The following is a 15,545-nucleotide window of genomic DNA, read 5'->3' as shown; positions in this document are numbered from 1 at the left end:
GTCTACAGCTATGCAGCCCCATACGAAACAAACTGTGATGCACTGTGTATTCTGACACCTTTCTATCAGAACCAGCATTAACTTCTTGAGCAATTTGAGCCACAGTAACTCGACTGTTTTATCGGACCACACAGGCCAGCCTTTAGCTCCCCACAGGCATCAATGAGCCTTGACCGCCCATGACCCTGTCGTCGGTTCACCACTGTACCTTCCTTGGACCACTTTTGATAGACACTGACCACTGCAGACCGGGAACAACCCACAAGAGCTGTAGTTTTTGAGATGCTCTGACCCAGTCGTCTAGCCATCACAATTTGGCCCTTGTCAAACTCGATCAAATCCTTACACTTGCCCATTTTTCCTGCTTCTAACACATCAACTCTGAGGACAAAATGTTCACTTGCTGTCTAGGATTATTCACTTCACCTGTCAGTGGTCATAATGTCATGCCTGATCGTGAATATATATGTGGTATATCCAATTAGTGACATAATAAATATCTTGAATGTTATTGGAAGCTAATTGGCTAAAGATGCTGTCAAGAAAATGTCAGTAATAAACATCTAAGCAAGAACAACATCCTGAGAAATGAGCAACACAGATGATCATCTTGTATACAGAGTCTGTGTCTCAATGAAGAAAGAGCGTTCTTACATCTGAGACAAATCATTTCAACCAGATTTCCACATGCTCAGAGGATTCATTCGGAACATAAGGAGTCTCTGATTTGGCACAAGACAGCCTACGCAAAAATAAACTTAATTTAGGGCCCACCAGCATTCAGTAAGAGCCAAAAACAGAAACCTATCTAGACCGCTATAAGATTATAAAAGTTTGGATTTTTAGAAATGTTTTAGCTTTTTGTCACACTTCTCAAAGTCAAAAATTTCCATAAATATTTCTTAAAAAGGTCATGAATTGAGGAATCAACTTTTCCTTGAGCTTTTGATATATACGAGGTCATCGTACTATATGAAAACTGAAAAATTCCTTGTTAGTCCAATAAAAGCTTTTATTGACACCAGGCCCAGCAAACGACTGATCCAGGAATGGGCCTATGACGTCATAGATAGGTGAAACCCCACCTCCGAAGAAGAAATCAACGCCTACTTCATCTTTAACGTTAGCCCCGCCCATTGGCGTCTTAGTAAGATGACGATGAGAGAGAGAGGAGAGCGATACAGGACTAAAAATAACATTACCTTTCAAAGGATCCTAATGCTAGGAATATTGTTATTTATTTTCAACAATGTGAATGTCTCAGTTGAGCTTTATTTATTTGTATTCGGTACATTTCACTGTGAATTCTTTGATAAATCAATTGCATTTTGGTGCAGGCTTTGCAAACAGACTTTTACGATATGGACTCGACAGTAATGCAACAACATGTAAGTAACTGTGTTAATTCTAATGCCTGATCTGATATATATCGATTCATGTACAGTCAGATGTTCTTTGTCTATGTGTCAATAAATCAAACCAGTGACTAAACGGTCAACTTCACGTTGTTTCTAGGATGAAAATAATCTGTTATTTAAACAGTAATTAAATTATATATAGAAAGCGATCAAACAACGCTCCCTTCACAATCGCTAGAGCTGTCAATCAAACAGCGCGAGTTTATCAGTGACTCAGTTCTGGACTCGCGCCAAAACTCCCATTTTATTTAACAAATCTCTTAGTTACATCGAGTTTGCTCTGCTATATGATGAAAGCATTCATTAGTGTGCAGAAGTTGAGTTGCAATGAGGAGATCAATGAGGAGATCACTGCTACAATCTAGTGATGAAGATTGCAGTGATGAAGATTGCTACAATCTTCATCACTGCAACCTTTCATGCCACGATCTAAATATAATGCCATAGATCAATGCAATGCTATAATCAACACTTTTCACGATTAGTTAACCTTGAGAGCTGTAATTGTAAAAACATGCTAAAAGTTTTCGAGAGAGTAATACTTAACTATTTCAATTGAAAAGATGTTAGCCAATCACAGCAGTGGGCGTTTACACTGAAGTCTCACAGCAGACAAGCCCTTAAAACAGAGCGTTTAAATCAGAGGGCTAAAATCGGGGTAGGAAAAATGCCTTTTATTTCTAAATTATGACCATTTTTGATTCTGACTCTTTTCCTCACAATTTCAAGTTTATATCTTGCAATTCTGCCTTTTTGTGAGATGAATGTCACAAGTACCATTTTATTATTCTGTAGCAGAAACAAGCTTCCAAACATCTGAACCTCAACAGACAAATCAAAAAATTTCCACAAATGCAACGCAACCCAACAGTCGAGAACAACTGCTATAAAACATTTCATAATATAAACCATAGAGCTCCAAATACTCTGAATTCTGTATAAGAGTATCCAATATGGCAAATGATAAGGCAGTTTAACATGATGAATCTTAGCTAATTGGCTGGAGCAAAGGGAGTTCCAAGAAGTGTGAGAGACTCTCTGATGGGTCTCCTCCTCTCATTCAAAGGCAGAGATTACCCACTCAAACTAGTGGAAATTCAGAAGCATTGCTACAGGTTGAATGAAAAAGGAGGGAGGAATTTCTAATTGTTCTTTCACCTGCATCAGGCCACAGCGGTTTTTCCCGGGACATATGGTGCAAGCAGGGTGAACTGGATTAACAAGAATCAGCCCTAATTAAGAGACTCTGAAATCTCCTATTATTTCTTTGATGGCCTGGAGGACCCATGTGAATAGCTATTTTGAGTGGTATCCTAATTGAAAAGGGCATGGATTCTCAGATGAGGAAAGACTCTGAGAGTATCCAGAGGACTGTCAACCGTTGCAGTGTCCTTGAGTGACACTCAAACATTTTAAAACATTTTGTAAAATCTCAACCCTAATAGTCATCACCTGACTAATGGGATGCATATGCATTTTGTTAAACTGTATATATTAAGATTTGGTAAGTAAATTATAATAATTTACATTTTTGGGTGAATTATTCATTTTAAACTACCCGGATTTGCAGTCCTCAGAGGACGTCATAAGAGGAAAGTAACTCATCACTGTCAAAAATGCCTGTAAATCTTATAAGAGCCTTGATTGTGAGATAAGCTCTTGCCCTGGTCTTCGTCCCATTTGAGTCCCATCTGGGGGAGATCAGCAAACCACCCACAGCTCATCCACCAGCTGTCTCCATCTTACCCAGATGTGGATCTGTGTCATCTGCCTTGGATAAGAAGGGACCTTCAGTGTTTATGTGATCAGAACAGTCTGCTTATATGATCAAAGCTAGCCTGCTAGTATCAAAAACAAGATGTCTATTCAGTCACCAACAGTGTATATAGACTTTCTTGTGATCAGTTTAGTTTGCAATTAAGATCTGTCCCTTTTGTCTAAGCAGATGATTGCTTCATGGGCGACGTTCTGACAGGTGACCAAAGTTCAAGTCCTGGCATGTGATCGTTTCCAATCCTCTAGCCCTTACTCACTTACTTTGTTGTTTCAATACAGACAAAAATATATTTAAAAAAAAAGAAGAAGATTTTAATTACAGGAGGTAATTTTGTAAGATGAGACTACAGCCAGAATACCAGGCAGACAGACAGACAGACAGACAGACAGAAAGATAGATAGACAGATAGACAGATAGACAGACAGACAGACAGACAGATAGATAGATAGATAGATAGATAGATAGATAGATAGATAGATAGATAGATAGATAGATAGTCAGATAGATAGATAGATAGATAGATAGATAGATAGATAGATAGATAGATAGATAGAAATGGGTTGCAACTAATTTTACACCAAAAATGTGACTAAGTAACCCCTTAGTCACACCTCCTAATACTGAGTGTTTCATCCTTGTCAGAAGATATAGTGTAACCCAACACTCTCAGAACAGTATACGATACAACCTTTTGTAGTCCTACACAGTCTATCAATTATTAATCTTTGACCTGCTCACATTCTATGCAAACAGAATTGAAACTACTTTAAGAACAAAAGAGATTTAAGTAGAAAACACCAGCTGCTTTGATTGTCCTCTTTTTGGGTGCTCGCAATGACCTCAGACTTTATACTCACATAGCGTCAGAAACGAAAGACTATATCATAGTGTCCAAACTTTACTTTGATTTGTATTCAGCATCCTCTCCAAGGTCCATTGAATAGGAGCAGAGATCTAGACCACACACCTCTAGCCTGGAAAAGAACAGGAAGGGATCTCAAAGCATCTTAAGCTAGCACTCAACAGACCTGCTCTTGTTTTCTCCAATAGCAGACGGGAGTAGCTCTTTCAGTAGCATGACAGCAAACCCTAGTCTGCTGTCATTAATTAAGTGGCAAGTCAGGGATACTGACCCAACCGGCAGAGAGCCATAGGGGCCCCAACAGAGCCTGTCAATCGAGATGAAGATGCTGAGATTCCCAAGGGACAGAGAGAAAGAGACAGACTTCTAATAGGCGGAGAGATAAAGGAACATCTGAAGAGATGAGATAGCATAGTTGAATTTGATTTTTACATTTTATGAAGAAAATGTAAGTGGTGTTTGTCTGTGGAAACTTGCATTGTGATGTTAGGGTGTTCTGGGCGGTTGCCAGTGCCCAGGCATTGATATACTGTTGCTATGGTGTTCAAAGACGTTCTAAGGCATTGCTAGGTGGTTGCTGAGTAGTTGTTAGCCTGTTGCTATGCCGTTGCTAGAGTATTCTGTATAGCCCAGTTTCCATAGCAGGAACTTTCCCCATGCAGGAACTAGGGACTTTGGGGTGGTACTCTGTGTTTTTAGACTGCAGGGAGCAGGGTCTAAATAAACTTCTGGATAAAAATTTCCCTCTCAGAAAGTCCCTGCTCACAAGGTAGTACTTTTTCAAAGTTCAGGAACTTTTGGGGGTGGGACTTGGGCACTGAACATGCTGATTAGTTGAGTTCATGCAGCATTTTATTACAACCACCATTTTTAAAAGTCTGTTACGGTGCATGCAGTAAAGCCTCATTTCCCCAAGACCTGTTGCTGTCTGCGTTTCCATCGCGGTCTAAAGTACCATGAAGAAGAATCCGGTAATGTAGGACTGTGCACGACTTTCAAGTTCCCACTGGATTTTGTCCTCTGCATATAAGCTCAATAATGCCTGAACCTCGTTGTCGGTCCATCAGTAATATTTTTTAATCTCCATTGTTGATTCGAATAGCAAACAACTCTTACTGCATGCACCGTAACAGACTTTTAAAAATGGTGGTTGAAATAAAATGCTGCGTGGAGTCAACCAATCAAAATTCTGCGTGAACTCAACCAATCAGCATGTTCAGCACCCAAGTCCCACCCCCGAAAGTTCCTGAACTTTGAAAAAGTGCTACCTCGTGAGTAGGGACTTTCTGAGGGGGAAATTTTTACCCGGAACTTCATTTAGACCCTGGTGCCTTCAGTCGAAACACACATACCCCCTTTCCACCAGAACGAGCCAGTACAGAGCCAGGTCTTACGTCACTGTATACGCCTCATATTTCACAGCAAAGCTAGCGCTGCAGCGCCAAACACAAACACACCAAGCTTGTTTGAGATGCATCGGCTTCTCGAGCGATCGGCGGCTGACATCAAAGCACCGCGAGAACGATCCCAAAGCACGAGGAGAAACGCTCCCGCGGCACTCCGATGTCACCCGCCGATCGGTCCGCGCTGCTCCGATGCATCTCGAACAAGCCTTCCATCAACAATTCCGGACATTTCGCTACTATTGATGCTCATCAATAGAACCTACATCGGCATCCAAACACGGCTCACCGTAATTTGTATATAGACGGAGATTAAAATCGAGCTGCTATTAGCTCGATTAGTTGCTATTTCAAAAATGGCGGTCACAAGTTTCTTGTTGGTCACTATAACCCTGCCCCCAGCCCCTGACACAAGCGGTTCCTACTTCTAGCCCAGCAATGTTTCGGTGCTACTTACGAACCACTTTTCCTGGTTCGGAGCTGGTGCTTTGGGTGTCGAAAGACAAAGAACTGATTTGAAACTTGGCTCTGGCTCCGAACCAGCACTCAAACTGCCTTGGTGGAAAAGGGGTAACAGAGTACCACCCCAAAGTCCCTAGTTCCTGGGGAAAGTCCCTAGTTCCTGGGGAAAGTTCCTGCGGTGGAAACATGGCTTAAGAGTTGTTTGCTATACAAATCAACAGTGGAGTTTAAAAAATAAAACTGATGGACTGACGACGAGGTTCAGGCTTTATTAAGCTTATATGCAGAGGAAGAAATCCAGCAGAAAGTCATGTGCAGTCCTACATCACCACACTCTTCTTCACGGTTCTTTAGACCGCGATGGAAACAGAAACAGACATTTTGTGTCTTTTTTTGTTTGTTTATACATAAAAAACTTTAACTATATGGACAAAAATATCATCAAAATATCATCCTTTTGTTTTCCACATAAGAAAGACACAGGTCATACAGGTTTGGAAAGAAATGAGGGTGAGTAAATGAATTCATTTTTGTCCCTTTTATACACCCAGCAGTGCTCCACATAGGTGTTTGCAATAACAGGAAAGCTTCTGACACTCTCAGTTCAAGTTTAGCCCTCTCTCCCACACAGACACACAAAAGTACCCCAACTCGCTCATCCATCCTTTGTGACATGAGAGCACCACGATTGGGACAAATCAGGGGCCCTTCTGAATGTCACACTCACATGCCACATACAATAAGACCCCCTCCCAATCCAGACACCCTACGTTGTTGCATGTCCACGAGCACCGGTCGCCTCTTGCCAGCCAGGCACAAAACAAATCGAGCAGCTGACAGCATAATTCACTAAGAGGGACTGGCCCAAGGCCATGGGCAGGATGGTGCAGAGATTTGGCTTGCCATCAGAGCCCCCCTTCACCACCATCCCATCCACCGCCCTGGTCCATTCAGTCTCGGCCCCTCCACTGTCTCTGGAAGGAGAGAAAAGACATGACTCAGAGCCTCAGTGCGTCCCTCCGCATGCCTGAGTGAATGTGCTTGAGCCTAATACCGAATAATCTGTTCATCGAATGCCCCCGTTGCTGCCGACGGGGGGAAATCTGCTCCCGTTTTCACAGGCAGATTCGGACAGGGGGTCTGGATGCCAAGCTGACCCAAGTGCCCACACCAAAGAGCAAAAAGGAGAGAAAAACACAGACAAAAAACTGCTAGACACTTTTACAAACGAACACAAAGACTGAATTATTAAAGCACTTATTCAGAACAACAACGTGACTTTGTGTTAGGCTATATTGATTTTATACAGTTAATATTAAGTAATTTTAGACATTTTAGACAAAATATGGATAGTTATTTTGTCTGTTTTTGCTCTAATAAGGAACACAGCCCCATATGAAGCCAATGAATGAATCAGTGTTTTTGAACAAATCTGTAAATGATTCAGTAAATCAAAAAAACTTGGATGACTGACTGATTCAATAACTCGTTCATGAAAACAATGGCTGAATTATATTACAAATTCTCTGTAAGGATTCTTGCTGAATGAATCTGTTTTGAATAAATCTGTAAATTATTTAATGAATCACTCATAATGACAGTCATTTGCTGTGTTCCTAAATAAATCAGTGTTCTTGAATGAGTTGTTTGACTGAATGATTCAATGATTCAATCATAAAAACAGTGGCTTAATTCAGAAAAACATACCATATTGATAAAAGTAATATAGTATGGTTGTATGCTATTCCGAACTGAGCCATTCGTGTGTTTCATTTCCTAAATGAATAAGTGTTTTTAAACGAATTGGTTGAGTGAATGATTCTGTGACTCACACATGAAGAGAATCACTTGTTTAATTCCTGAATGAGTCATTTGCTGAGTTCAAAAGAGTTCACATACTAGCATACTACTCTTACAATTTCTGCCATAGAAAGATATTATAAAGGCAGTATGAGTAGCATGCGGTTCCAAATTCAGCACTTGTTTTTGAAAGAATTGCTTGAGTGACTGATTCTGTGACTCATTCATTAAGAGAGTCACTTGTTTCAAACCTGAATGCATCAGCATTTTTGAACAGATTGTGTAAACGGTCCAGTAACCAGTGACAGGTGGTTACTGAAGACAATGACTGACAGTCTGTCTAAAACAGCGCAAACACAGATAAGTGGTGTGAACGAAACAACTTTCCTTTTCTGCTGACATCACTAAGGCCATCTAGGCTATTAGATAATGTAATCAAACAGATATTTAGTTTTAGCAAACTTGCATTCACCATGACTCTATTATGTAACACCCATTTTTTTTACAATCCAATTATCCTGATTTATAAAATAAAGTCCTTTTCCTCATTACATCCTGTTTCACTCTGGGAAAGGAGCATGTTAGCACTGAAAAATGACACACTTCACCTTTAAACCCAAATGGTTGTTCTGCTTGGACACTAATTGGAGCATGTAGTGACACACACTGCCACACGTCCCTCACAGGTGGACACACATGAGGCATGTGGCAGGGGAGGGGCCGCGTGAACCCCGGACCGACAGCTTTACAGTCCACAACTACCATCTGTCACAAGCCCAAGACCCAACAAACAACACAGGGACTTCCTCAGTGGAAAAACAGAGCAGTGCCAAAAAAGTGTAGAAGGGAAAAAAAGTTGTTAGCTATAGTACAGCACTTGAGAAGCCAGATGGTGAGAGAGAGAGATTCATTCACTAGCTCGAGTCCTAAAGATTCAGTCCTTCCTTTGTGCCACACATTTCATCACAGCATCATTTAGAGCACCAAACCGAAAAGAAGAAAAGTAGTAAAGGATGAGAAAGCAGCTGAGCCCCTTTTTTTTTAGCAGGTACCGGTTGGCTATCCCAGTTCACTAGCTGACTTACAAAAGGGCTTTTCCAAGTCTTAAGTAAAATGGCTTTGGCCAGCTTTTAAAGGCTTTGTCTCAGACGGCATCCAAAAAGATTAATCCAGGCATATCAGTCGCCTCCTTGGCACTTCGGAACAGAAAGCGGACAAAATAATGAGCCTAGAATTGAAGTCTAAGTTTGTGTAAGCATTTGCCTCTTTCTACTAAACTGTATGGGGGCGATTTGAACAATACTGGCGTATGTTAACTTTGAGCTGAGTTACATTTCTTCTCATAGGGTACTTGAACTGTGCAACAAACCAAATCTAAAATAGTAGACAATAAAAAAATCAGCCATAGCCACTATCATTTCTATAATTATTTCTCTAAAAGTTTACAACAAAAAGACATTTTAATGGTAAGATAAGGTATTAATACCTCCTCATAGGTGAACTAATTAATTTTTTTCCAACTCTTATTGGTCTCAATAGTGTCAGTGGTTTTGGACTACACTGACACCTACTGGCCTGGATGAATGAAATTTACTAACTGCTGACTATTCACACTGAAGTCGTTTATTTTCTCTTTCTTTTATTTATTGTTTTGTCTGTTTTCTCCATCTCATACCATCCTTATAATCAACATCCTTGAAATCGATCTCAACTAAATTTTGCCTGTTCCTGGTGGTTGCTGCATTAATTACAGTTAATATTAGTAGTGGTAACTTGGCAAATTACTTAACGCCACTGGTCATGTGATCTCAACATGGCGATGACAATGAAGGGGTGTACATATATATATATATATATATATATATATATATATATATATATATATATACACACACACACACACACACACACACATTCTGTAATGTAGGCTCTTCCCCCTACAAAATATTTTCATTGATTTGAAATGTTTATTATTTTGTCTCTATACAACTTCATTGCAATACTTTGTCAAGCAATACTTTTTTTAAGTGTAAACTTGATTTTGTTCAAAAATCAAGAGATTTAAAGAGATTGAAACTATGCATGAACTTAGCAATGACATCACGAAAATTATAAAGCATCAATTAAATTTAAGTTTTCGATTTTAATGGTTTGAAATATTTTACAGTGCAGAAAACTGCATCACTGGATCAGATTATGAACTTAGAGGTTGTATATGATTACTCTCTATCTACACAACATATATACATGCTCTCGTTCAGTATTGACTATACAGTACAGTAGACACTTAAAATAACGTAAATTGCCATGATATGCCTCATTGTGAATCAATGAGGTATATGAAACACAATCAAAAAAGTGTTTTTGGACATAAATCACGTTTTGCCAGAAATAAATCCTTTTTAAAGTTTGAACCTCAAGTTCAATAGAAATTTGCTTGGTGTACAAACTATAACACCCAGCACTTTACGCACCTGAACAGTATTCTATATACGATAATCATTTATAAGACCAATAATTAAGGATTTATTAAAAGCAAATGAAGTAAACCACAGATTCTGATGCTTCACATACCTGTGTTACTGAAGAGTGCGATCTGCGCAAGAAAGAGTGCGCATCTCGTCGCGAGCGCTTCCATTATTCTCTGAATGTGGAGAAATATTGCTGGAAAGAGTAGCCTAAACAAGGTGAAGACGACCGCGTCGACAGAGGAACTCCTCTCCCGAAGAGCCGGAGGGTATCACATTGGTTGGGTAACGGTAGGAGATGCCCCCTTCAGCGGTCAGATACACTCCACTCTCCGCTGTATCGATGTGCGCGCGTCCGGATGAAACGCATCGCCTGGCGCACCGTGAGTTCGGCTGGATGTGCGCGCGCCGCCCACAGACCACCACACAAAAAAGTTTGGTAACACTTTCTATAGCGACTCTATATACAACGTTTTATTAAAGGTATTCATATAAATAAGACTGAAATCAGTTATGTCTTTTCATTGAATAACATCAATAATTCCAACCACATACTCTAATAAATTATATGTTAAAGGTACGATTATGTTATGAAAACGTGGTAACAGCCTAGTCATTTTTCATACGACTGAAGTGGTATCATTTTTTAAAAATCCAAATGCACATGGTCATACCGTGAAATTGGATGTTTATTTAAGCAACATCACAGAAGCAAGTGTACTGTTGAACTGAAAATCAGCAAGGCTGTGATTTGGCAGGTGCACGACTGCGTGTTGTTATAAACAATAGGCTACATATTAAATTGTTTTAGTAGGCCTACACCAATTCGATAAGCTCATAATGTTCATTAACTCTCATTTCAGACAAAACTTAGCTAGTTAGTTCAGGATATTTCTTCTTAATCAATTAAATTTGTTCCACGTTTTATGTTTCACAGACTGAAAGCTACTCTGGAACACCATAAAATGGAGCAGAGAGACAGAGGTTTTCCCTACCCGCTTAAAGGGGTCTGTGATCACTCTGCTCCAGCTCCACTCCGGGTTTTCCATTTTTACTTTAGGAGCGAGAGAAAACACGCTCCGAACTTCAAAAAGCATCACTTCCTGCTCCGCTTTCACTCCGCACTCTTCATATCCTGAATTGAACACAGTGGGCACGGAAATGTGGAGTCAAGTGACCAGATTTCTGAAATGAAAAATAAGAACATTTTAGTTCAATGCTCAATATTTTATTGATATGTACAGTCCAATACGAGCCTATCTATAGCCTAAATTTTAAAAACGGGGAACAATTTGGATTCTTGTCAGGGTTTTTTTTAAAGGTGCCATCGAACGTTTTTTTTTACAAGATGTAATATAAGTCTAAGGTGTCTCCTGAATGTGTCTGTGAAGTTTCAGCTCAAAATACCCCATAGATTTTTTTTTAATTAATGTTTTTAACTGCCTATTTTGAGGCATAATTAGAAATGCGCTGATTCAGGCTGCGGCCCCTTTAATTGCTCGCGCTCTCTGCCCCCTCCTGAGCTCTTGACTCTATCATTGCATAAACAAAGTTCACACAGTTAATATAACCCTCAAAATGGATCTTTACAAAGTGTTCATCATGCAGCATGTCTAATTGCGTAAGTATAGTATTTATTTGGATGTTTACATTTGATTCTGAATGAGTTTGAGGTTTTGCTCCGTGGCTAACGGCTAATGCTACACTGTTGGAGAGATTTACAAAGAATGAAGTTGTGTTTATGAATTATACAGACTGCAAGTGTTTAAAAATGAAAATAGCAACGACTCTTGTCTCCGTGAATACAGTAAGAAACGATGGTAACTTTAACCACATTTAACAGTACATTAGCAACATGCTAACAAAACATTTAGATAGACAATTTACAAATATCACTAAAAATATCATGTTATCATGGATCATGTCAGTTATTATTGCTCCATCTGCCATTTTTCGCTATTGTCCTTGCTTGCTTACCTAGTCTGATGATTCAGCTGTGCACAGATCCAGACGTTAATACTGGCTGCCCTTGTCTAACGCCTTGAACATGGACTGGCATATGCAAATATTGGGGGCATACATATTAATGAGCCCGACTGTTACGTAACAGTCGGTGTTGTGTTGAGATTCGCCTGTTCTTCGGAGGTCTTTTAAACAAATGAGATTTATATAAGAAGGAGGAAACAACGGAGTTTGAGACTCACTGTATGTCATTTCCATGTACTGAACTCTTGTTATTCAACTATGCCGAAGTAAATTCAATTTTCAATTCGATGGCACCTTTAAATCATTGTAAATGTAGTCAGTGATAAATTATGGTATACAAGTCACAGTCATTAATATGAACACTTTTATCATATATTTTTATACTATATATATAAGCAGACTTATCAAAAATATACAAAAATATACCTTTTATCAAATTTGAGCACTGGACACCATTTAAGTTATAAGCATTATAAGGTATTATAATTTTGCTTGCATTTCTCGCAGAAATATAAAATTGTTAATGAGGTATTTCAATATTTATAAGACATTATAAGATACTGAGACATTAAAAGTGCATTATAATTAATTTTGAATACCTATATTTTATAGATTTTATAGATCTAGTATGTGAAGTGTGTTTAGTATGTGTGTTTCTTTCAGTTTCACTTGTTTTAATGAGGATTTAGGAAATAACTAGACTTCAAGCATTAAAGATTAGTTCACTTTAAAATGAAAATTATCCGAAGCTTTACTCACCCTCAAGCCATCATAGGTGTATATGACTTTCTTCTTTCTGATGAACACAATCTGAGATATATTAATAAATATCATGACGCATCTAAGCTTTATAATGGCAGTGAGCGGAAGCGAAGCAATGCGTTCATGTAAAAAAAAATTCCATATTTAACAAGTTATGGAGTAAAATATCTAGCTTCCACCAGACCGCCTTCCATATTCAACTTACAAAGAAAGTGTAACGCCTCTCGCAGTTCAAAACGCTTACACTACATCCTACGCCTTCCCTATTCAACTTACAAAAAAAACTAAACTGACGCAGCATCAGTTCCTAAGTTGAATATGCACAGCAAAATCCCCAGAGTTAAATCAACTCTGCTCAGAGTACATTTGGTCCCTCTCTAAATAGTGTTAAAGTAACACTGAAACAGAGTTAAAGTTAATGAGATAATTAAGCAATTAATAAGGCTGTTCTTGTGTTTCTCTTTTCTTTAGTGATTCTGCTTGTTAACAGCAGGTGTTCATCAATAATGCACAATCATCAATTAATTAATTGCTTAATTATCTCATTAACTTTAACTCTGCTTCAGTGTTATTTTAACACTATTTAGAGAGGGACCATATGTACTCTGAACAGAGTTGATTTAACTCTGGAGATTTTGCTGTGTGGATGGCGGTCTGGCATAAGTTAGATATTTTACTTTATAACTTGTTAAATATAGATATTTTTCTTACACAAACGCATCGCTTTGCTTCAGAAGGTCTTTATTAACCCCCCGGAGCCATGTGGAGTACGTTTATGATGGATGGATGCACTTTCTTTAGCTCATACTCGTTGATCCCGTTCACTGCCATTATAAAGCTTAATTGCATGAGGATATTTATTAATATAACTCCGATTGTGTTCATCAGAATGAAGAAAGTCTTATACACCTAGGATGGCTTGAGGGTGAGTAATTTTCATTTTAAAGTGAACTAATCCTTTAATTAATACAATTCATTTTTGAATTGTTAATAGAAATATTTAGTGTGAATTTATAAATGCATAAAGCAACAACCACTAAAGACCAAGGTGTTGCCAATATCGGTGACCTCTTAACTTGGAGGAATAAGTATGGTTAAGTAAAACAGTAGCTAATGCATCATCAGTGACCCTGAAAACAAGATGTTATATGCATATTTACACCCTTTTATGCACATGCACCCCCTGGGATGCACACATTCTTGTCCTGGTTTGAAAACAGCACTCAAAGAAATACCCCTGCACTGCATTATACCATGTAAGGAGATTATGGGAAGTGTGATTATCTGATTTCAAAAGGTCTGGTACATATTTGTTTTTAAGAAAGAGGTTCTGTTAAAGGTGTGAGATATGTACTCCTTAGGGATCAGCATGTTCCTTCGTTCATTTGTATGAACAAGATTTGATTCATGAGTCATGTTGACTGGAACTAAGCAATAGGGTGAGTATAAAGTACATAATGTTTGTAACTAGACTGATACTTATTTTCTGCTTGCTATGGTTATTATTACTCATCAACATTCCTATTTATCATCATGCACCAAAGCACAGATGGCTCAGTTTTATGCATACATGTTCATTCCTGCATACAGACATGAACATGATTATTTGTAAACTATTTTTTAATCACATTGAAGGTATAAATACACTATTTTCAGCATGTTCAACAGTAGGCCAAACACTCTACAGAAGTAGGTTATCTCTGAAGGCTGCTGAAGAAACTTGGCTCAATTTAATAAGAAGCACAACTCATTAGACACAATGAGCTCAGATGGTTTAAACAGACACTGATTAAACAAACCACGACTGGCACTGCAAAAATAGCTATCAGATAATGTAACTTTCAGATGCATCTTCAATGATTGCATGAAACTGAAAGTGCTTTTATTTTCAATATTGTGTGTCTTTTGGAGACTTACATTCATTTAAAGGGGCACATACGGTTTACGGTTCAACTCAATACAAAAAATAGGGTCCAAAACTAGTAATATACTACCCATGTTACGCATGCAGAGACCATGTGAATACATTAACATAACTTACCAAGGATTATCTTTAATTTATGCAGAGTCTGTTCTTCAGTTGTAAAACTGCATGTTTCAAGGGGGCCCGCTATAAAACTGAGTTTACATCCATGGAGCAGCCATTGTTTTGTTTGTGTGTGTATATATGTGTGTATAATACTTGTTATAAAACCTAAAATTTCATCCAGTAAATAAATAAATGATGTCCTTAAATGACCTTTTAATATGAGAGTACTCTTAAAATGATTTTGATGTTTGATGCATTTAAGCTAATAGAAAAGACAAATGTAAAAATGTTTTCTTTATAAATAATAGCCTACATATAAGCCATCGTTCAAATTATACAGAACAGAATTTAAAATTCTGATTACACAGCACAAATAATAAGTGCTACTGTTTACTTTCTTGTATGTAAATTCAGAATGAAAATATTTTCTGCAGTACGATGTGTCCAGTAAATTGCTGTTGGGCATATATGAATATGTCTAAACATGCCTTAATTTTTCCAAGAAAACAGGATTCCACATTCCGGAGAGTTTAGTGCTCCTTAGCAGTAACATTGCAAACATCCCTGAAAGAGAACAA

At 38.3% G+C, this 15,545-nt stretch overlaps 1 protein-coding gene across 1 annotated transcript in view; it reads right to left on the bottom strand.

Moving 5' to 3' along the window:
* The window catches only part of ptprz1a (protein tyrosine phosphatase receptor type Z1a), a 78,749-nt gene extending 68,053 nt beyond the window's left edge, over positions 1-10,696 (bottom strand). Inside the window, exon 1 of the mRNA XM_048157962.1 lies at positions 10,297-10,696. Coding sequence (XP_048013919.1) covers positions 10,297-10,360 — 64 coding nt within the window. The 5' untranslated portion in view covers positions 10,361-10,696. The remainder of the gene's footprint in view (positions 1-10,296) is intronic.
* Positions 10,697-15,545: the final 4,849 nt, after the last annotated feature.

The sequence above is a fragment of the Megalobrama amblycephala genome, linkage group LG15, assembly GCF_018812025.1.
Source record: "Megalobrama amblycephala isolate DHTTF-2021 linkage group LG15, ASM1881202v1, whole genome shotgun sequence".
In the NCBI taxonomy this organism is placed as follows: domain Eukaryota; kingdom Metazoa; phylum Chordata; class Actinopteri; order Cypriniformes; family Xenocyprididae; genus Megalobrama; species Megalobrama amblycephala.
The sequence above is the reverse complement of the archived record's forward strand: the minus strand, read 5'-3'. Positions and strand labels throughout refer to the sequence as shown.